This window comes from Nicotiana tomentosiformis, chromosome 4 (assembly GCF_000390325.3).
Source record: "Nicotiana tomentosiformis chromosome 4, ASM39032v3, whole genome shotgun sequence".
NCBI classification, from domain to species: Eukaryota; Viridiplantae; Streptophyta; class Magnoliopsida; order Solanales; family Solanaceae; genus Nicotiana; species Nicotiana tomentosiformis.
The window spans coordinates 21252569-21275552 of record NC_090815.1 but is presented as its reverse complement, the minus strand read 5'-3'; the positions used below and the strand labels follow the sequence as shown (position 1 = coordinate 21275552).

Below are 22984 nucleotides of genomic sequence, written 5' to 3'. Positions count from 1 at the left end.
AAGGCAAATGGGACAGATTGCAAATTTGTTATCTAAGAGGGCTCCTGGGACTCTCTCATCCGACACTGAAAAGAACTCGAAGGAAATAATCAAAGTTGCATCTCTGAGAAGCAGAAAAACATTGACTGGCCCAATAGTGAAGGCTAAAATTGGAAGTGGTCAACAAGCAGACTGAGACACCAGCATAGGAAAAGAATGAAGAGAAAAAGAGCCAGAATAGTAAGGTACAAAAAGAAATTGAAAAAAGTAGACATATGCCAGCTCTACCGTTCCCTCAAAAGATGAAGCGGGAGAAACTTGACAAGTGTTTTGGGCGATTCTTGGAGATGCTCAAACAACTTTATGTGAACATCCCTTTCACAGAGGTACTCACTCAGATGCCCGCTTATGCAAAGTTCTTGAAGGAAATCCTGTCTAGAAAGAGAAAATTAGAGGAGACAATAGTGGTCAAGCTGAATGCCCACTGCAGTTCTATATTGCAGAACAAAATTCCCCTAAAGTGTGAGGACCCAGGAAGCTTCACCATACCATGCTCGTTGGGGAGTGAAAATTTTGACAAGGCCCTCCGTGATTCAGGTGCGTCTATAAATCTAATGCCTCTGTCTGTACTCACGAAACTAGAAGGTGAACTTGTAGTGATCAAATCAATACCAGTGTCCCTACAACTGGCCGACCGGACCACCATTCTACCTAAGGTAATCATTGAAGATATTCTAGTGCGGGTGGACAAGTTTGTGTTCCCCGTCGATTTTATTGTGGTGGATATGGAGGGAACAAGGAGGTGCCTTTAATTCTAGGGAGGCCATTTTTATGTACAGGTAGAGCCATCCTTGATAATTATGAGGGGCAACTTATGCTTAGAGTGAGAACTGAGAAAGTAGTATTCTAGATGAAGAGAATAATGAAATACCCCAGTGATGAGGTGTATTCCTACTCGTGCTTCAAGCTAGATGTCATTGGGGAGTTGGCTAAAAGTTCAAGCTTGACAAGCTTGCGAGGGATACTCTAGAGAGGTGTATTACTCAATCTAGCACAATGGATGATAAAGATCCTCAAATAAAGAAAGAGGCTGAAGCTCTTGAAACTGAGGATCAAGTGGTTGATGAGGAGAAACTAAAAGAGGAGGCTTCTAAGCCTAATGTGGAATTGAAAGTCCTCCCAACTCACTTGAAATATGCTTTTCTTGAAACTAACAACTTTCCTATGATTATTTCTGCTGATTTGACCGGTATACAGGAGCAAAATCTGGTGGAGTTGTTGTCAAAGTACAAGAAGGCCATTGGTTGGAGCATAGCTGATATTCAAGGAATTAGTCTAACCATATGCATGCACAAAATCCTGTTGGAAGAAAATAGCAAGCCAGTGGTACAGCCTCAACGCAAGCTGAACAAAAATTTGGAGGAAGTAGTGCACAAGGAGATCATCAAATTGCTAGATGCGGGAGTGATTTTTCCCATCTCTGATAGCCAGTGGTTAAGTCCAGTGCAAGTTGTACCCAAAAAGGGGGGCATGACAATGGTGAAAAATAAAAATAATGAATTGATCCCCACAAGAACAGTCACCGGGTGGAGAATGTGCATTTATTATAGAAGGCTGAATGAGGCAACAAGGAAAGACCACGTTCCACTCCCTTTTATTGATCAAATGCTCGAGAAGGTAGCTGGACACGGATACTACTGCTTCCTGGATGGGTATTCAGGCTACGATCAGATAACAATTGCCCTAGAAGATGTTGGGAAGACCACATTCACTTGCCCGTCAGGTATTTTTGCTTACAAGAGGATGCCGTTTGGGCTATGTAATGCACCTGCCACCTTTCAGAGGTGCATGATATCTATATTCTCTGACTTAAACTGAAAGTGTCTAGAGGTTTTCATGGATGATTTCACCCCTTTTGGTGATGATTTTGAGGATTGTTTGATGAATTTGAAGCTCGTGCTTGAACGTTGTGAAGCTACTCACTTGGTTCTTAACTGGGAGAAGTGTCACCTCATGGTAAATGAGGGAATTGTCCTGGGCTACAAGGTAACTGCACATGGAATTGAGATTGACAAAGCTAAGGTGGAAGTTATTGCTAAGCTTCCTCCCCCGACTTCGGTGAAGAGCATAAGAAGCTTCTTGGGACATGTTGGGTTCTATATGAGGTTTATAAAAATAATTCCAGCATTACCAAGCCATTGGCACAATTGCTAGCGAAGGATGCCAAGTTTATTTTCAATGTGGAGTGCTTAGGAGCATTCAAATTGTTAAAGAAAAAGCTTGTGAGTGCTCCTATTATGGTGACACCTAATTAGAGCCAGCCATTTGAGATAATGTGTGATGCGAGTGATATAGCTGTGGGAGCGGTTCTGGGGCAATGAAGAGATAAAATATTTAGACCCATCTACTATGCAAGCAGGACATTGAATGATGCTCAAGTAAATTATGCCACTACTGAGAAGAAGTTTTTTGCTGTGGTCTTTGCTTTTGACAAGTTTAGATCATACCTGGTGGGAAGCAAGGTGATTGTACACACTGATCACTCAACGTTGAATTACCTGTTGAGTAAGAAAGAAATCCAAGCCGCGTCTGATACAGTGGGTATTGTTGCTCTAAGAGTTTGACTTGGAAATAAAAGATAGGAAATGCATAGAGAATCAAGTCACAGATCATCTATCTCGGCTTGAGAATCCTCCAGTTTAAACAGTTGAAATAAGGGAAGAGTTCCCTGATGAGTAGATATTTTCCATAGCAGCGATTTTCGAAAGGCCGCTTTGGTACGCGGATGTAGCCAACTTTTGGGCTAGTGGATGGTTACCCCGTGACCTCACTCATGATCAAAGAAGGAAGCTTCAAGGTGAGATAAAAAGTTATTTCTAGGATGACCTGTTCTTGTTTAAACAGTGTGTAGATGGTGTGATTCGACGATGTGTGCCTGAAGGAGAAATGGCAAGCATTCTGTCTCATTGCCATGATGGAGCAGCTGGAGGTCACTATGGTGGAAATCGCACAACATCAAAGGTCATGGAAGCTGGTTTCTTTTGTCCTACTCTGTACAATGATGCAAGGGCATATGTAGCTGCATGTGACAAGTGTCAAAGAGCAGGTAATATTAACAAGAGGGATGAAATGCCGCTCAACTCCATTCTGGTATGTGAAATTTTTGACGTTTGGGGCATTGACTTCATGGGTCCGTTCCCGATGTCGCATTCTCATGAGTATATACTAGTAGCTGTTGACTGCGTCTCTAAATGGGTCGAAACAATCCCTACTAGGACCAATGATGCTCGGGTGGTGTGTGAGTTCTTGCAAAAAACTATCTTTACCCGTTTTGGGACACCTCGAGCAATTATCAGTGACAATGGGTCGCACTTTGTGAATAAGCAGTTTGCTACACTGCTGTCCAAGTATCGAGTCACACACAAAACAGGAACCCCGTACCATGCCCAAACTAGTGGGCAAGTCGAAATGGCTAACCAGGAACTAAAACGAATTCTTGAAAAGACGGTTAGTGCTTCTCTTAAAGATTGGTCTGTCAAGTTGGATGAAGCACTATGGGCATATAGAACTACGTTCAAAACGACCATAGGGACTTCACCATTCAAATTAGTGTATGGTAAGTCGTGTCACCTACCTGTTGAGATAGAACATAAGGCTTATTGGACAATTAAAATGCTTAATCTAGATCTTAGTCTTGCAGGTGATCACAGGTTGGAGCAGATGAATGAATTGAAAGAGTTCAGACTAGGCGCGTATGAAAGTGCGCGGATCTTCAAGGAAAAGACTAAAAGGTGGCATGATTGTCTGATTAAGCTAAAGGAGTTTCACGAAGGGGACAGAGTCTTACTGTACAACAGTAGACTCAGATTATTTCTCGGAAAATTCAAGTCTAGATGGACAGGACCATATGTGGTGAAGCATGTATCACCATACGGGGCAATTAAGATCTAGAACCAAGATGGAACAGAAAGTTTCAAAGTAAATGGGCACAAACTAAAATCGTATTTTGTTGGATGATTTGCACAGCAATCCTCGAGCATCAAAATCAACTGAGGATGCCCGGTTGGGTCAAGCTGATGAATATAACTCAGAACTACCTCTAACCCTTCTGCTAGTTAGATTTGTTTTTCTTTAGTGTGTACTATGATGTAGTAGGTATTAATAAAAAAAACAAAAACGTGCGCGGCCGCGCACTTTCAGGTCCTCATTGCCAAACATGCGCAGACGCGCACCTGGGCACATACTTTTGGCCCCTCACTGCCACACGTGCGCGGCCGCGCACCGACCGCACAAAGGTAATTTTTTTTATTTTTTTATTTTTTTTCTTTTCGTTCTTGGTTCTTTAGAACTTTCGGCCCCTCCTCTTTCCTTCACATAATTCAAATCTCCCCCTCTAAACACTCACAATATCAAATTCCCCCCTTTTTCCCTTCTTCTAAACAACCCTAACCCCACCCCCTTCTCTCATCTCTTCTCTACATAGATCCCCACCATCAATTGAAGTGCCTTCCTCCTTCTTCTCCCCAACCCAAATCCTCACAAGTTCCCCTCATGTAAGTGAGATGTTCCCCCCCCCCCCCTCTTATTTTAGTTTTGTTTCTTTTCTTTTTCTTGAATTGTAGTAGATTTTTGTTAGTTCTTGTGTTGGGGTAATAGTTAAGTTTCACCATGATGGGTTGGGTGTGACATTGGTGTATCTTTTGTCGAAATTGAGGGCTAAAGAATTGTTGTTTGGGGGTTCAGGTACTGTGCACATCAAGAGTTTGTATAAATGCCCCAAAGAGTTTGAGAATGTAAGTTTGTGACCAAGTGTGCTGGTGAAGTCTGAGTAACCATTTTTTGTCCAACCACCATGCTTTTAGCTGATATTGGTGTTTGTTACAGGTATTATGATGCCATCCAAGAAACGAAAAACCACAAGTGCTTCCTCCAGTGATCACGCTGGCTCGTCTCGACCGCGAGCTTCTGCCAATGCTCGCCCGTTTGATAATAACAAGTTCGTATCCAGTGCAGTCCATGAACGCTTATATAAAAAGGCACCCAAGAAACCCATATCGGAGAGGGGAATCGATATGGGGTCCCTCCAAAATAGCTGCCCCAATATGTATCGTGAATTGGTCCGGCGAGAGCTGGGGATATTGTTTGAAGAACTTGACGAAGCCAATTTAATGGTTGTTCGGGAGTTTTATCTGAACTGCCCGGAACATATTAACCATGTCTGCACGGTTCGAAAGAAGAGTGTGGACGCATCCATAGAGGCCATTCGGAGGGCCTACCGGTTGCTAGTGTTTGGGGAAAATCCTGAAGCAGAAGACTACTATGACATATATAGCAGAGAACCAACCCCTGTGGCAATTGTTCTTTAGAAATTTCTGTGTGCCCAATAAGGAGGTAGTGTGGGTTATGTCGGGGCGAAAGTTTCATTCGGCATCGCTTACCTTTGAAGGGAAGTGTTGGCTCCACATTATAAATAGCCGTCTGCTGCTTTTCTCAAATACCACTAAGGTGAATGGTCCCCGGGATGCACTGAGCTGGTGTTTTATCAGTGGCCATGACTTTGATGTGGCTAAGGTTATCCACGACGAGATGTTCATTCGTTGTCCTGTACAAAGGTATGGGTTCTTCTTTCTATCCTTAATCACTCGGTTATGCTGTCAGGCACATGTACCGGAATACATGGACTTGGATGGGAAAGTAAAAAGGGAACAAAAGTTCCGGGCTGATAAAGTGGTAATTGGGAAGGAACCCGGTGGACCTGTTGAGGAAAATAGTGATGAATCTGATGCACCAGAAGAGGGTAATGAAGTGCAAGCTGAGGATGTGGCTGCTTCGCCCCCGCACGAGCAGGTGGTTGAGGGAACCTCAGTTGTCAGATGAGACACAAGAATGAGCACCTTAGAGCAAGAAATGGTAGGGATGTGTACTTCTGTCATAGACTTGGGAGCTCGAGTGGATGCCCTTGCTACCCAAAATTCCAAGTATGAGAGAAAGGTCATGGCATGGCTGCATGTGCTTGTCCGAGCTTGCCATCTAGACCCCAACACTGTCTCCGACACATACTGACTCTATCAGGGAAATTTTCTTTACCTTACATTTTTCTTTGTGTGACATGGGGACATGCCACCATTTTAAAGTGTGGGATAGGGGATATATTGTATGTATAGTGTATGTATGTAGTAATGTATATTAATTTTAGTTTCTTTTGTTAGTTTTAGTAATCGAAAAAAAAAACATAAAAGCTTAAAGTTTTTGACTTTTTCCGATGATGGATATCATTCGACGGGTTTCTTGAGGGATTAAAGTTGAAAGAAAAATGCAAAAAGATTTTCTTGTGTAGTTAGTGTAATAATTCTCCCTTGGTTTATTTTTGTGTTGCAGTTCTTTTTCAAGGGTCTCATTTGAACCAGGTGTAGTTAGTTTTATTTTTTTTAGAAGTAGGAACCCTTGTGTTATGGGTTGAAATGAAAATAATATCTCTTGACTTTATTATGCCTTGAGAATGTAAGTGCTTTAGTAGTGACACTTAGGCTCCGTTTTTTGACTCTTTCATAAGTACCTTAAATCGTATGATCTTAACTTTGCTTAACTGATTTGACTAGAGTGTCTTGATGAGTTCAATCTTGTGTGAGTTATGTGCCATGTGAGTGTGAGGTTTGGTGTAGTTTGTGCATTGCATTTGATGTCTAGAACTTGCCCCGTGTGTTTGCAAAGCGAAATAGTAGTTTTGTTCAGTCTTGGAAGTGATATAAGCGTTTCTTTGTTGAGCCAGCTATATAGGTTACCCACCAACTTGTTATGTATCGTAGTTAACCCCGCTGAGTCTGTAATAATATTTCTTTGGCAACCACATTATAAGACTTACCCTTTTATTTGAATTGACCACCTATTTAAACTATTTACCTCTCTTGAGCACTTGAAATTGTATAAACTTTGTAAAAGTTGAAGTGTGGGTGATTAGGTTGGCTTTTGAGTGGGACTAATGAAATAAGGAGAAGGTGCACTGAATTGAAAAAGTAAGAGCCACTTGAATTGAAAAATAAAAATAAAAATTTATGTAGCTGTATGATTGTGAAAAATGATCATTGACTTGGAGGGAGGGAGCCGAGGGTCTATCGGAAACAGTCTCTCTACCCCAGGGTAGGGGTAAGGTTTGCGTACACACTACCCTCCCCAGACTCCACTAGTGGGATTATATTGGGTTGTTGTTGTTGTATTCAGCCAAAGAGAGTTTCTCTCACGAAGGAGCATGCAATGGAAGCACATAATTAATTCCAGATATACGAAATCCTGTAATCCATGTTGTGATTAGTAAAATGTATAATTGATTACCAAGTCCTTTAGCGTTGTGTACTCAGCTGAAACAATAAGTTTTAATTGTTTGTTCATAGTCCAATTTTGACGTTGTTGGGCTCTTTGGGAAGCCCGTACTCTTTTAAAGCTTTAAAGCTGGGCTTAGCTTGTTGTGAGTTCAGTCGGGTCTGGAATGGTTGATTGATTAAGCCTACAATGACTGATAAAGTGTTTGGAGAAGATTGACCGTTTCAGAGGGGCCATGAGGTGGTGGGCTTTGATTGTTAGCTCAATCGTATCCTTGTTCATACCTGTGGATGGTTTTTATAATGCAATTCTTTAATTAATTTTAGCTTTCAACACCATTGCCCAAACAGTAATAACGACAAGTCAAGAATTATTCATCGAAGTTATCTTTCTAATTTCACGTGCTTTATATGTGGGTTTCAAACGAACTTCAGTACTCTAGGCTTTTCCCAATTAAAGGTTCATGCTCTTCCTTAACTCATTTTAATCACCCACAAAGTATTTTCCATAACTTTAGACGTTTTCACAAACAAACTCGAACCTTCAGAAATTAATCAACTCTTAAACATGCATAGATTTCTTTAGGCTTAGCTTTCATTTATTATCATGATTATGTACACATTCGCGTCACATAATTATGATTCCCAAAAATAAATCAAGGTACGCGTTTTCGCGGCTTTGGACAAACAATCTTAATAATAATAAAGTGTTATTAATTGTGTACACGTATGCGTGATATGGGTTTGACACACAAAACCAAGCAAATACATACACGTGGTTCGTTTCAAGATAATTTCATACTTTAAGTAATTCAAATGCGGTAGAAGAATAAAATACACATAGATTCAAAAACCCGTAATAATTCGTTAATTAAGCCAAGTTATGATTGTAAGCGACCGTGCTAGAACCACGAAATTCGGGAGTGCCTCACACCTTCTCCCAGGTTAACAGATTTTCTTACCCGGTCTTCTGTGTTTTGCAGACTTTAAACAAAGTCAATTTTCCTTCATTTCAGATTTAAAAAATAAATGGCGACTCAGAACACCGTAATTAAATAAAGTGGAAACTCTTTTAAATAAAAAATCAATCCCATTTCAAATAATGTCACTTAAATTGAAAAAATTTTTTTCCCCGTAAAAATGAGGTATGACAGCTCTGTCGACTCTGCTGAGGATGAACCTAGAATCTTTGGTTCAGGATTCAAAATTCGAGCTTGTAATGTTGTCACGACCCAAAATTACTGTAGTTCGTGATGACGCCTAACGTCGCCATCAGGCAAGCCAACGGTAATTTACTAATTGAATTACCCATCTTTATAACCTTTGAAATCAAAATTTCCATTAACTAATTAGTATAAAATATGATTTACCGAGTGAAACAATGATGGTTATGTGAACTACCATACCAAACATCCAGTAGGAACCCCCAAATCCCGTGTTACAAGTGCATGAGTATCAACAAGGAAAAATATGATTAATGCAACATCTGTCTGGAACAAAAATTAGACAGGAGTATATAAATATTTTTGATGGAGACTCTGTAGCTGCAAATTCATAGCATGGAATGCAGCTCACCGTAAGTCCCCGCGACAGTTGCGCCTCTGCACCCAAAAGATCACTAGACATACATGTACCTGCACAAAAAGAATGCGCAGTAAGTGTAGTATGAGTACGTAAACAACGTGTACCCAGTAAGTACCAAGTCTAATCTCGAAGAAGTAGTGACGAGAGGGTGACTTTGACACTCACTATGGGTCAATAATATTAAAATAGAAATATTTAAATAGACATGGTTTAGGTGAATAACAATAATTTTCTTAACAAGCGGAAATAAATAATCCTTTCAAATTCAATAATTTTCAATTAATCATTTTTCTTCACAAGCTGCAATAAAATGTCAAGGCATCGTGTAATTTTTATTATTAAGTACGATTTATGCTGAGGTCGTTCGGCCCGATCTAGAGTATCATGTACACTATCGAGGGACGTGTGGCACGATCCATAGATGCATCTATACTGCCGAGGCATTCGGCTCGCTCCACAAAAAAAGAGGACATTTTCTTATGAACCTACGGAGTGAGAAGTTATTATAAGGCTAACACATAAGGATGTACAATTTCTATTAACGGTCAAGTAATTTGCTAAAAAAATTCAAGTATGTAAAATTTAGATCTTTTATTATTTCCTCTAACAATTTCAAATATTATTCTAGTGCTTTAATTAATAAAGGATGTAATTATTACAAGTAATTCATGATTTGAGTCCTAAACTATCCGGACATAGCATAATTAGTAGATATACACGGACTCTCGTCACCTCGTGCATACGTAGCCCCCACAATTAGCAATAATTATTTATTTAAATCACCTATGTGGTAAATTCCCCCTTACAAGGTTATACAAGAGACTTGCCTCGCTCCGAAGTTCTATAGCCGGCTCCAATGCCACTCTAGCACCTCAACCCGATGCTTGTCGATCCAAAGCTATGCAAACAATGTGAAAATAAATCAATATGTGTTTTAATACCCATAATTAATTAATTTCAACAAATTTCTAATTCCGCTCGAAACGTTGGCAGTGGGTCCCACATCTCAGAACCCGATGAAACTCACAAAATCTGACAACCCATCCAATTAGGAGTTCAACCATACTAATTTTACTCAAATCCGACTCCAAATCGGCATTCAAAACTCGAAAATTCATTTTTATGAAATTATAGAAATTTCATCCGATTTCTCTTGAAGATTCGATAATCATACACCAAAAATGAAGATTAATTCATGAAATATAACTAAAGGGAGTCAAGAACACTTACCCCAAGTTGTGTGGTGAAATTCCTCTCAAAAGTCGCCTAAACCGAGCTCCAGAATCCGAAAAAAGGGTGAAAATATCGAACCCTCGAACTTAAAGGGTTCTGCCCAGTCGCGATTTTCACTTATGCGGGCCAGAAGGTCGCTCCTGCGACAGCCGCTTCTGTGACTACAAGTCTCGCACCTGCGAGAACCCAAGTCCAGGTCGCCCGCACTCTTCTGCGGCCTGTATGTGCATTTGTGCCCTCGCTTCTGCGATGTCCACTCCGCAGTTGCGGTCCCGCTTCTGTGGCGAGATGACCGCATCTGTGGTCTCAGCACTGCCCATGGAAACCTGCTCCTGCGCTTGCCTGGCCGCTTTTGCGGCATCTCACGTGCGGCCTTTTTTCCGCAGGTGCGATTGCACCAACAACCAGAAAAATCCCAGCATTCCCTTAGTTCAAAAATCGAGCCGTTAAGCATCCGAAACTCACTCGAGGCCCCTGGGACCCCAACCAAACATACCAAAAAGTCCTATAACATCATACGAACTTAGTCGAGCCTTTAAATCAAATCAAACAATGCTAAAAACACAAATCACCCTCCAATTCAAACTTAATGAACTTTTAAACTTCAAACTTTTACAATCGATGCTGAAACCTATCAAATCACGCCTGATTGACCTCAAATTTTGCACACAAATCATAATTGACATTACAGACCTACTCCAACTTCAGGAATTGGAATCCGACCCCGATATCAAAAAGTCCACTCCCGGTCAAACTTCTCAAAATCATCCAAATTTCCAACTTTTACCAATTGACGCCGAAATGACCTACGGACCTCCAAATCAACGTCCGGATACGCACTTAAGACTAAAATCACCATACAGAACTATTCCCAGGCTCGGAATCCTCAACGGACATCGATAACATCAAAATATACCTCAACCCAAACTTAGAAAATTATTAAACCTTCAAAATGCCAACCTTCCGTAATAAGCGCCGAAATACTCCCGGGCTACCCAACACTCGACCTGAACATACGCCCAAGTCCGAAATCATCATACGAGCCTATTGAAACCTTCAAATCTCGATTCCGAGGTTGTTTACTCAAAAGTCCAAGTTTGGTCAACTCTTCTAACTTAAAGCTTCCAAATTTAGAATTTTCTTTCTAACCAACTCCGAACTTCCCGAAATTAAATTCCGACCACACGTACAAATCATAACACCTAAATTGAAGCTACTCAAGGTCTCAAACTACTGAATGGAACGCTCGAGCTCAAAACGACCGGTCGGGTCGTTACATTCTCTCCCACTTAAACATACGTTCGTACTTGAACGTGCTAAGAACTGCTCCAGAGTTGTCCAAAATCATTGTTTAACACCTCGTCCAACTGCCCATGCTACCACAATCTAATTGCACACATTAGCTCGAGCCAGACTGAAAATCCTCCATATAACCTTACCTAACTAGCTTTAGAACCAAATTCCAACTTTTGAATTTCTTTACAAGATCAGATTTTAATGCACGAACACAGTGCAAATCCCCACATGCTGAATCCACACATAATCATGCACCCAGGCTGACATCACAAAATGCACCGCATAACTCGTTTGCCCAAGGCAACCTCTTCCAAGCACAACAGCTGGAACGTCACTGACCCGAAACCCGAAGCATACCTCATAACACCTATAAGCCCGGTTCCAATACTCCAATGCTGCCATGATGGACGAGATGTGTAGAAACTCATAACCACCTGCCGAATCAAGAAATCCTGGAGTCTCTCCTCTTGACAAGAATCATTACCTTATTCTGAACTGAATCACGATATTTATTCTTTAACATACCTCTCATAATTTTTGATCGCACTGATCCCAAGTCCAATAACCTCATCTCACCTAGTACAAGCTACTCAGGCAATAAGCCATCTCAACCACTGACCAAAATCTCATATGACGCCATCAAGGTGCCGACAAGTCACAACTCGAATACGATATATGAGGAAAAACAAACTCTGGAAAAGAACTACCCAGTCCACGTAGCTAATACGACAACCGAAAAGATGTTATGAACTTTTTTTTCCTGAAAATGAGAAACAAAATGCACAATAATAAATACAGGGAACCGTAATCAACATCTCACTGTTACGGCATGCAACCCAATCCACACATAATACCGTAACACTTATACTTGCGAAATACCTGAATATCGACCACAAGCAAGCCCAGTGCATAATACAAAATCCTGGGAAGGCAAATAATGCCACACACTACGAAACTCAAGCACAACAAATGTGTGATAAGTGACCTACATCTCGATAGCTATCCTGCTCATATAACACCGCAAGCTACACGGGACCTCAACACATGTGCGAATAATCAAGCCATCTCACAACCCACGTGGAACAATATAGGCTACATGGAATAGTTGACGATGGAAATAACATCCAATGTCTGACGACTCCTTCGTAATGAATTTTATGACGAATGAACATGTCCGACCTTACATAGAGCACACATTCACATTCGACCCACCAACGGACCTCAAACCGATTCTGATCATACCATACTGGGCTAATAACCTTTCAGGGATTCACAATAACCCTATTCATGACACACACGAGCAACCGTCCCAATCCGGAGCAAACTCCCACATTAACGATGGTACCCAAAAATCTCCATACTTGTTTTTAATCTTTAGCAATCAAGTGACTAATATATCACACTTATACAGATTTCCCCGTGGGGTACGCTCCCACAACCTTTCGCTCATGTAGCAAAGTTCACACATCTATACCACCAATCGTTAAAATTTCATAAAACAAATTAAGAATACGCAATTCAGTACACAAGGCCTCTTACACACTACGCCGTCCTCAGGTAACACTAAAGAAAATGCCATCTTACTCTAAACATTTGAATTCACCCCTGCTCATCCGAACTCGTGACATTCTTGTCAACACCGAACCACAACCTTTATCCTCAACTTTCCAATCCCCATGCCACTCACTGCACCTATCATGCCGCTACGCGAAAATATCGGAATTCATCATAACTCCTGAACTACTAGTAGAATGAACACTTCACTGACTAGAAAACCTTTCACATAGCTCATTTCAGAAGAACCAATGCAACACATAACTAAATTCCTAAATCACAAAAAATACATCCTCAAGTCATGATATACACCACCATGACTCTCATAGAAATTCATTTACTCTACAAAGCCATTTGAATCAATACCTCTCAGATCTATCAAGTTATGGTGGCTGCCAAGCCCGCGAGTACAACCACAAACCATATGTATAAATTCACGTTGAAGGGACTAATCACTGCCACAATCATGCTGATTCAACCATTACTAACCGACCCAACTTCTTCAACTTCACTCTTGACTTGCCTTAGAAATACTAGCCGCTCTATTCAAATATTACGAACTAAATCCGCACTCATACCATGTGACCCGCATCACGAGAGCACATCGCCTCAATACTCATAACGCATCCCATACCTTCCTCATGCGCACAATGGCATTTCCAACTGGTATACCTATTCCGCAAGACCTCCCGCAAATCCGAAGCTATTTTTTTTTCTTCCAATACCGCACCGCATACCCGATGATAACATAAAACACTCTAAGTCCCGTTCACAATCCCCTGCAGAAAACTCGATTCTTAACCACACAACGGACCCAAAATCCTTAGGTACTGGACTTAAATTCTTGAACTCACTAGGACATTATTAAGAGTCACCCACTCTGACCTAGTCTCGAATATAACCAAACTTCATTGCTCTGCTAGCACGTAAATACCCTCTCAAAAAAGAACCGGTTGAATTCTTTTCCTTGTACACTACACCACAATAAACATAAATCTGAGTCTTCCCAAATCATACACCTCAATCGCTAAGGCGAAGTATAGCACCCATTCATCAAGTTCCTTATTCGAATTACCCCTGACATTTCCTTTTCCCTAGTCATAATTAATCCTCAAGCGCATCGATAACCATAAACTGCACAAGCAGACAACCACGCTATCCAATCGTAACTGGTGGGGCTCCCCCACTTAGCTTTAAGCTATAATCACAAAATGTTGAGCCCATAATGATTCCTTCTTCTCGATTACCCTTATCTCATACCATGAACCCTCCAAATTTCTTGAAGTGTTTTGTTAAATCTCTTCATGAACACTCTGAATCATCAGCCACGATCTCATATCCGACCTCTTTCCACGACGTTGTATAAGTCTGTTCCTTCCTCATTAACATTAACTGAGAGTTCAACAATATCATCAAAACTAAAGTCATATCGCATATGAAATGATAGTAAAATCTTCACACCCTTCTTCATTCCAAGCAAACTCCTTTCTGCCATATTCACTCTTTCTCCGTACGGTGACCATCATTCCAAGTAAAATACATATACCAAATCACCTTCCACCCCAATTCCCAAACTATTTTACACTTTCTGAAGATACGTGGCTATCCTACCACCGAACCCATATGTTACTCTGCATCTCCCACTTCGGTCAAACCATCTCTTTTAAGCAACTTCCTGACTTTCGCTTCTCATACTTGACATGCTAGTAAATTAACCACCGCAAGACACCTCCCACATGTCCTTCCTCATTCTTCGTTACCCATTGTGGCATCAAATAAAAATCCATCTCTATAAACCTGAGCTAATGAATTGCTACTAGCTTTAAGCCTCCTGGAAGATCATCTTCCTCGAGCTGTCACATTAGAAATACCAATTCGACCCTGAACCCCTGCACACCGCAGCTCAGGCATCATTTCACAACACCCTGCCCCGAAGGCAAAAATCAAAAAGACCCTAGCACCGGCAAACCAAAAATGCATTCAAGCAAGGATGCCGCCGCATCACAATGAAAATTCCACCACGCTCGAAAATCCCAAGTCTCCTTACTCCATCAGCCCAAACCTGAACATTCATAGTCCGATCGCCTTTCCTTTGCTGGAATTAAATACTGAACCTTTAAATCATGCACTGAGATATCCTCATTTCGAGTCATTCACTAGCTTGACACATAGACATGCACCCTACCATTACACCAACACCGTGCATAGTCTCAAAACCGTAGGAATTACCGATACTAAGATGAAATGACATAACTTCCTTTCGCAAGAAGACGATAATAACTTGTTTAAACGCGCAGGGAGAAACATCCTGCTCCATATCTATAGTACCACTGAAACTCCTCGATGCCCAATTGACACGAGCGCTCAACATCGTATAAGAATGAGTAGGGAGGAAATAAAGGCACAAGACTTAATGGAATAAAACTGCAAAATAAAGGAATCAAGAAGGGAAATGCTCCTAACAGCCCTGTATCCTCTCGAAGATAAGTACAAACGTCTCCATACCGATCCGAAATAGTCTACTAGACTTACTCATGACTCGTGAGACCTAAGTGAAACTAGTGCTCAAATACTATGTTGTCACGACCCAAAATCCACTCTAGATCGTGATGGTACCTAACGCCGCCGTCAGGCAAGCCAACGGTAATTTACTAATTAAATTACTCATCTTTATTACCTTTGAAATCTAAATTTTCACTAAGTAATTAGTATAAAATAGGATTTACAGAGTGAAACAATGATGGTTATGTGAACTACCGTACCAAACATCTAGTAGGAACCCCCAAAATACGGTGTCACAAGTACATGAGCATCAACTAGGAAAAATATGATTAATGCAACATCTGTCTGGAACACAAATTAGATAGGAGTATATAAATAACTTTGATGAAGACTCTGTAGCAGTGGATTCGTAGCATGGAATGCAGCTCACCATAAGTCCTTGCGATAGCTGCACCTATGAACCCAAAAGATCACTAGACATACATGTACCTGCATAAAAAGAATGAGCAGTAAGTGTAGTATGAGTACGTAAACAACGTGTACCCAGTAAGTATAAAGTCTAATCTCGAAGAAGTAGTGACGAGAGGGTGACTTTGACACTCACTATGGGTCAATAATATTAAAATAGAAATATTTAAATAGACATGGTATAGGTGAATAACAATAATTTTCTTAACAAGCAGAAATAAATAATCCTTTCAAATTCAATAATTTCCAATTAATCATTTTTCTTCACAAGCTACAATAAAATGTCAAGGCATCGTGTAATTTTTATTATTAAGTACGATTTATGCTGAGGTCGTTCGGCCCGATCCAGAGTATCATGTACACTGTCGAGGGACGTGCGGCATGATCCATAGATGCATCTATACTGCCGAGGCATTCGGCCCGCTCCACAAGAAAGGAGGACATTTCCTTATGAACCTCCGAAATGAGAAGTTATTATAAGGCTAACACATAAGGATGTACAATTTCTATTAACGGTCAAGTAATTTGCTCAAAAATTCAAGTATGTGAAATTTCGGTCTTTTATTATTTCCTCTAACAATTTCAAATATAATTCTAGTACTTTAATTAATAAAGGATGCAATTATTACAAGTAATTCATGATTTGAGTCCTAAACTACCTGGACATAGCATAATTAATAGATATGCACGGACTCTCGTCACCTCGTGCGTACGTAGCCCCCACAATTAGCAAAAATTATTTATTTAAATCACCTATGGGGTAAATTCCCTCTTACAAGGTTAGACAAGAGACTTACCTCGCTCCGAAGTTCCATAGCCGGCTCCAACGCCACTCTAGTACCTCAAACTGATGCTTGTTGATACAAAGTTATACAAACAATGTGCAAATAAATTAATATGGGTTTTAATACCCATAACTAATCAATTTCAACAAATTTCTAATTTCGCTCGAAAAGTTGGTAGTGGGGCCCATATCTCGAAACCCAACGAAACTTACAAAATCTAATAATCTATCCAATTATGAGTTCAACCATACTAATTCTACTCAAATCCGACTCCAAATCGACATTCAAAAGAACGAAAATTCGATTTTATGAAATTCCTTTGATTTCTCTTGAAGATTCGATAATCATACATGAAAAATGAAGATTAATTCATGAAATATAATTGCAAGGGAGTCAAGAATACTTACCCTAAGTTGTATGGTGAAATTCCTCTCAAATGTCGCTCAAACCGAGCTCCAGAATCCGAAAAATGAGTGAAAATATCGAACCCTCGAACTTAAAGGGTTCTGCACAGTCGCGATTTCCACTTCTGCAGCCCAGAAGGTCGCTCATGTGACAACCACTTCTGCGGCTCCAAATCTCGCACCTGCGAGACCCAAGTCCAGGTCGCCCCTCGCTTTTGCGGCTCGTATGCGCATTTGCGCCCTTGCTTCTGTGCTGCCCACTCCGCAGGTGCGGTCCCGCTGCTGTGGCGAGATGACCACATCTGCAGTCCCATCACTGCCCATGGAAACCCGCTCATGCGCTTGCATGGCCGCTTTTGCGGTGTCGCACCTGCGGCCCTTTTTCTGCAGGTGCGATTGCACCTGTAACCAGAAAAATCCCAGTATTCCCTTAGTTAAAAAATCGATCCGTTAAGCATCCAAAACTCACCCGAGGCCCCTGGGGCCCTAACCAAACATATCAAGAAGTCTTAAAACATCATGCGAACTTAGTCGTGCCTTTAAATCACATCAAACAATGCTAAAAATACGAATCACCCTCCAATTCAATCTTAATGAACTTTGAAACTTCAAACTTCTACAATCAATGCCAAAACATATCAAATCATGTTCGATTGACCTCATATTTTTCACACAAGTCATAATTGACATTACGGACCTACTCCAACTTTTAGAATTGGAATCTGGACCCGATATCAAAAAGTCCACTCCCGGTCAAACTTCTCAAAAGCATCCAAATTTCCAACTTTTGTCAATTGACGCTGAAATGACCTACGGACCTCCAAATCAACGTCCGGATACGCACTTAAGACCAAAATCACCATACATAACTATTCCCAGGATCGAAATCCCAAACGGACATCGATAACATCAAAATCTACTTCAACCCAAACTTAGGAAATTATTAAACCTTCAAAATGCCAACCTTCCGTAATAAGCGTCGAAATACTCCCGGGCTACTTGACATTCGAGCCGAACATACGCCCAAGTCCGATATCATCATACGAACCTATTGGAACCTTCAAATCCCAATTCTGAGGTTGTTTACTCAAAAGTCCAAATTTGGTCAACTCTTCCAACTTAAAGCTTCCAAATTTAAAATTTTCTTTCCAAACGAACTCCGAACTTCACGAAATTAAATTCCGACCACACCTACAAATCATAATACCTGAAGTGAAGCTACTCAAGGCCTCAAACCTCCGAACGACACGTTCGAGCTCAAAACGACTGGTCGGGTCGTTACAAATATGATATATACTTTGCTTTCTTGAGTGTTGATATTACTATGTTTATGGGCCTAATGTACTAATTCCCGCTCATTTACCGCTTTGATATTATTTGAATTGTATAAACTGCCTTTTTACGCCTCCCTTCTGAGTCTTCTGAATTTATGGTGCACACGTGCGCGTGACCCACTTTTCTGTTAGAGGTCATACCAATTAGAATGGGGTTGGTTCAGTAACTAGGCCAGATAGACTTTTGTTCTCCCAGTACGTTGCTCCCACCTCGGCTCGAGCTATCCGCTTGGGTAAGCCGGGTCTAAAATATACCCCCAAGATTTAAATCTAGAATAACATAGCCTCATGTCGGATTCCTAATAGGAACGTTTATTTGTATCACGTACATTTAACTTTGAAAAATCAACACAGGGATTGGGTCCGTCTAGGACAGGTGCACCCAAAATTACAAGACCATCCTGATACATCTTATGTGCTATTTGTCCATTTTGTTTGATCTGGTTTACATGTTGACCGATTTCTAGAATAGGGACAAAAGAGTTGGAAAAACTTTTAAAATAAAAGCAAGAATGAGAGGTAGGAGAGAGAAAAATCATCCGGTTTTAAAATTCTGGTATTTGAAAAATCCCGAAACACGTTCAAATTTTTTAAAAAGAAAAGAAAAGTCATTTCAAAATGAGGCAAAAATTTCAAGTGTCATGTTTTCCCTGTTTCATCAAAACTGACCGAACTACGCATGTCTGATTCTCGCCGGATGTGAGATACGTAGGTAACTTTCATCGGGTTCGGCCTCAATTTTCAAGAAATCCAAAAAATATTTTCCTTTTTCTTAATTTATTCTTTAGAAGTCTTTCCTTAGAAAATCCAAAAATAAAAGTTAAATTCAAAAATATTTTCCTTCTTTCCGAAGTTTTTCATTCGAAATAGAAAAAGAAAAAAGAAAGAAAAAGACAATTTCAATCCAAGATATGTTTTTCCTTTCTTTAGAATTTTTTCTCCCAAAAATTCAAAACAAAAAATAAAAAAACCAAGAACCCAATATACATATGTATGTACATACATACATACGTATGTATGTACATACATACGTATATATATATATATATATATATATATATATATATATATATATATATATATATATATATATATATATATATATATATATATATTTTCTCCTTCTTCTTTAGAAGACTTCCTTTCGTAAAGTTAATTAAAATTATGAAAAACATTTGCTGCCCAAAAATATTTTTGCTCTTTTTCAAAAGCTTGATTTCAGAAATAAAAAAGGAAAAACTCATAAATCCAAATTATTTTTGTTCTTCTTTAGAAACCTTTCTTTTTTTAAAAAAAATCCCTAAAAAAGGATATATCTTCCCTCTTCTTTAGAAATCTTTCTTTCAAAACTTTTCAAAAAAAAAAAAAACCAAAAAAAATGGAAAAGAAAAGTGAAAATCTAAAATATTTTCCTTGTTAAGAGCTTTTTGGTATGATTTTCATTAAAAAAAAAGAGAGAAAAATTGATGGATAAATTAAAAAAGAGTTAGCTTATGTACTTTGTTTCTGGTGCCACTAAACGACGTGATAATCTGATTCATGCAGCGTCATGATACGTAGGCAATCTTCATCGGATGCGATCATATCCATTAAATAAAGTGATTAAAAAAAGAGAGAAGAAAGAAAAGAGTGACAAAAATAACAGAGAAAAACAAAGAGCGAAAAAACAACAAAAAGAGAAAAAATAAAGATGTGAAAGATCCAATAAAAGAGAGCGTGAAATGAAAAGAAAAGAGATATACAGTGGCAAAGGATTTGTTAAAGCCGGGATGAAACACGCAACCATTCAAACCCATGATAGAAACGTTTAACTGTTTAAGTGTATTGCATCCCAACGTGCGATTTCCTATCTGCTAAATACTTCGAACTAAAAATGTTGTTATGTGTGCTAAGGCCAGGTTCTATATTTGGTGGTTGGTACTTGTTGGTAATCTGGCTTTCCATCCTTATTTCACAAGATCAAAAGGAAAAGTTCTGATGGCCTCTGAAAGCAATCTATAGATTTTCAACCCTGAGGGTAGCCTGACACCGGCTATTCCACAGCCAGAATCAACAAGTGTTGAAGAGAATAGGATGTTGCATCTCCGCATGTTGTCACCCTCCAATATCATCTAACGGTCCTGGCATGACTTCTATAGTTTGCCCCCAGGCGCCGGTTTCCAGGGCACCTCCAACATTGTTCTCCGCAGCGCAGCCAACTATGCCCAGGTCGTGTTTTGAACCTCCAACTTTCACATTCCAGAGCCCACAAGTTTTGCAGGATATGACCAATGTCACTCCGGATATACTCAACATCCACAACATGAGTTTCCGGATGTACCAGAAAGAATAGTCAAAAATCCCGAGCAGGAAGAAATGGCTTAGAAAATGAAAAGCCTAGAGCAGAATTTAAAGAACATGCTGAGTGGCTGTCACGATCCCAGTTTCCCTCCGTAGGATGTCGTGATGGAACCTAGTTTCTAAGACTAGGTAAGCCTAACAAATTGCGGAATAACTGAATATAAAACTGAACTTAAATCTCAACATATGAAATATAAACAAGAATTGCGATTTAAATAATTACAACTCTCAAAACCCGGTAGAAATAAGTCACAAGCTTCTAAGAGAAAACACTAAGTGTCTATATACATCAGAGTCTAAAGAGAATGAGGAAAATAACATAATAAGGATAGCGGGGGACTCCAAGGTCTGCGGACGCTGGCAGATATACCTTGAAATCTCTGCATACGGTCGAGCTCACTAGTATCTGGCATGGTAGGAAGAACCTGGATCTGAAAAAAATAATGTGCAGAAGTGTAGTATGAGTATACCACAACGGTACCCAATAAGTGCCAAGTCTAACCTCGGTAAAGTAGTGACGAGGTCAGTTCATGGCCCTACTGGAATAAAAAGAAATGAGGCAGAAAATATAATATTACAATGAAATAACTAAGAAATGAACAACGAGAAATTACAGAAAAGTAACAGCACAACAAATAGAGGTAAACAAAAGGGGCGCTCCCGAGGTACCGCCTTGTAGTCCCAAATATAAGTACACAATAGGGGAGACCTTCCGAGGTACCACCTCGTAATCTCAAAAGTAAATACACGACAGAGGGATCTCCCGAGGTACAGCCTCGGAGTCCCAAAAGTAAATATGCAACTCATAAATTATGGAACAACGAATTTATGGCATGGAATCCTACAGTTAAAGACCGAATACAATAATCGAGGAAATATGTAATTCAACAAAGCATGTTGCATAAATTTCAAGTAAAGGTTAAGACACGTAGACATGCGATACTAGGCTAAACATAACAGCTACACATGCTAAGGCAACTCAGTTAAGGAATTTAAAAGAAGTCTACTCAGCAAGAACCAGAATTTTCACAATTAGACCGTGTACGCACTCGTCGCCTCACGTACACGATGCTTACATATCACAAAGTTTTACAACAGTACAAAATCCTTAAGGGATTTTTCCCACACGAGGTTAGACAAGTCACTTACCTCAAATCTCACTCAATCAGTCGAGAAGAATGCCCTTCCCTCAACTTTTCGACTCTGAATGGCCCAAATCTAGCCAAAAGCAATTACATACTATAAATACAACTACAAAAAACTAATTTAAAGAATGAAACTACGACTTTAGAAAAGAATTGAAAAATCACCCCAAAAAGTCGAACCGGGCCCACGTCTCAAAATCGGATAAAAGTCACAAAATACGAACACCCATTCGATATCGAGTTCACTCATACCAAAATTACTCAAATCCGATACAAAATTATCAATCAAAACCTCAAAATTTTGCCTAAGTATTTTCCACATTTTCCACAAATTTCTCAACCCAAATCCTTAATTAAATGAAGAATAACGATATATTAGCGAACATTAATCAAAAACGAGTATAGAATCCTTACCCAAATGTTTCTTCTGAAAAACCCTCGAAATTTTGCCTCAATCCGAGCTCTATATCTCAAATTATGAAGGAAATGACAAACCCTCGATTTAATATAATCTACCCAGCGACTTCGCTTCTGCGAGTCCTCAACCACATCTGCGGCTCTGCACCTGCAGAATTTTCATCGCAGGTGTGGTTCTTACTTAGTCCAGGAACGTCCACTTCTGCGGACCCAAATGCGCATCTGCGTTTCTGCTTCTGTGACCAAGGAGTGCTTCTGCACACGCTCTCCTGCGGACCATATCCGCTTCTGCGATCAACTGTCCTCCCAGGCCTTTCCGCTTTTGCGCTCATTCTTCCGCAGAAGCGACTCCGCTTCTGCGGTCTTCACGTCGCACCTGCGACTACATGCCACTTCTTCTTGCCCCGCATCTGCACCCAATTGCATCTCTTCTGCGAGCTTGCACCTGCGGTAAATCTTGCACATGTGCGATTGCACCAGAACTGGTGCCTTCAGCCATTCTCACAGGTCCAAATTGATCCGTTAACCATTCGAAATCCACCCGAGGCCCCCGAGACCTTGACCAATTATACCGATCAGTCCTGAAACATAATAAAAATTAGTCGAGCCTTTAAATCACATCAAACA

General features: G+C 40.1%; 1 protein-coding gene across 1 annotated transcript; it reads left to right on the top strand.

Annotated features, from left to right (window-relative positions):
- Positions 1–254: 254 nt before the first annotated feature.
- On the top strand, positions 255–791 carry LOC104106759 (uncharacterized). The gene has a single exon (XM_009615376.1). The coding sequence runs from the start codon at positions 255–257 to the stop codon at positions 789–791; it is 537 nt and encodes a 178-aa protein (XP_009613671.1).
- Positions 792–22984: the final 22193 nt, after the last annotated feature.

Coding starts and splice junctions, on each gene's coding strand:
- LOC104106759 (XM_009615376.1), top strand. CDS start 255: ATGCCAGCTCTACCGTTCCCTCAAAAGATGAAGCGGGAGAAACTTGAC.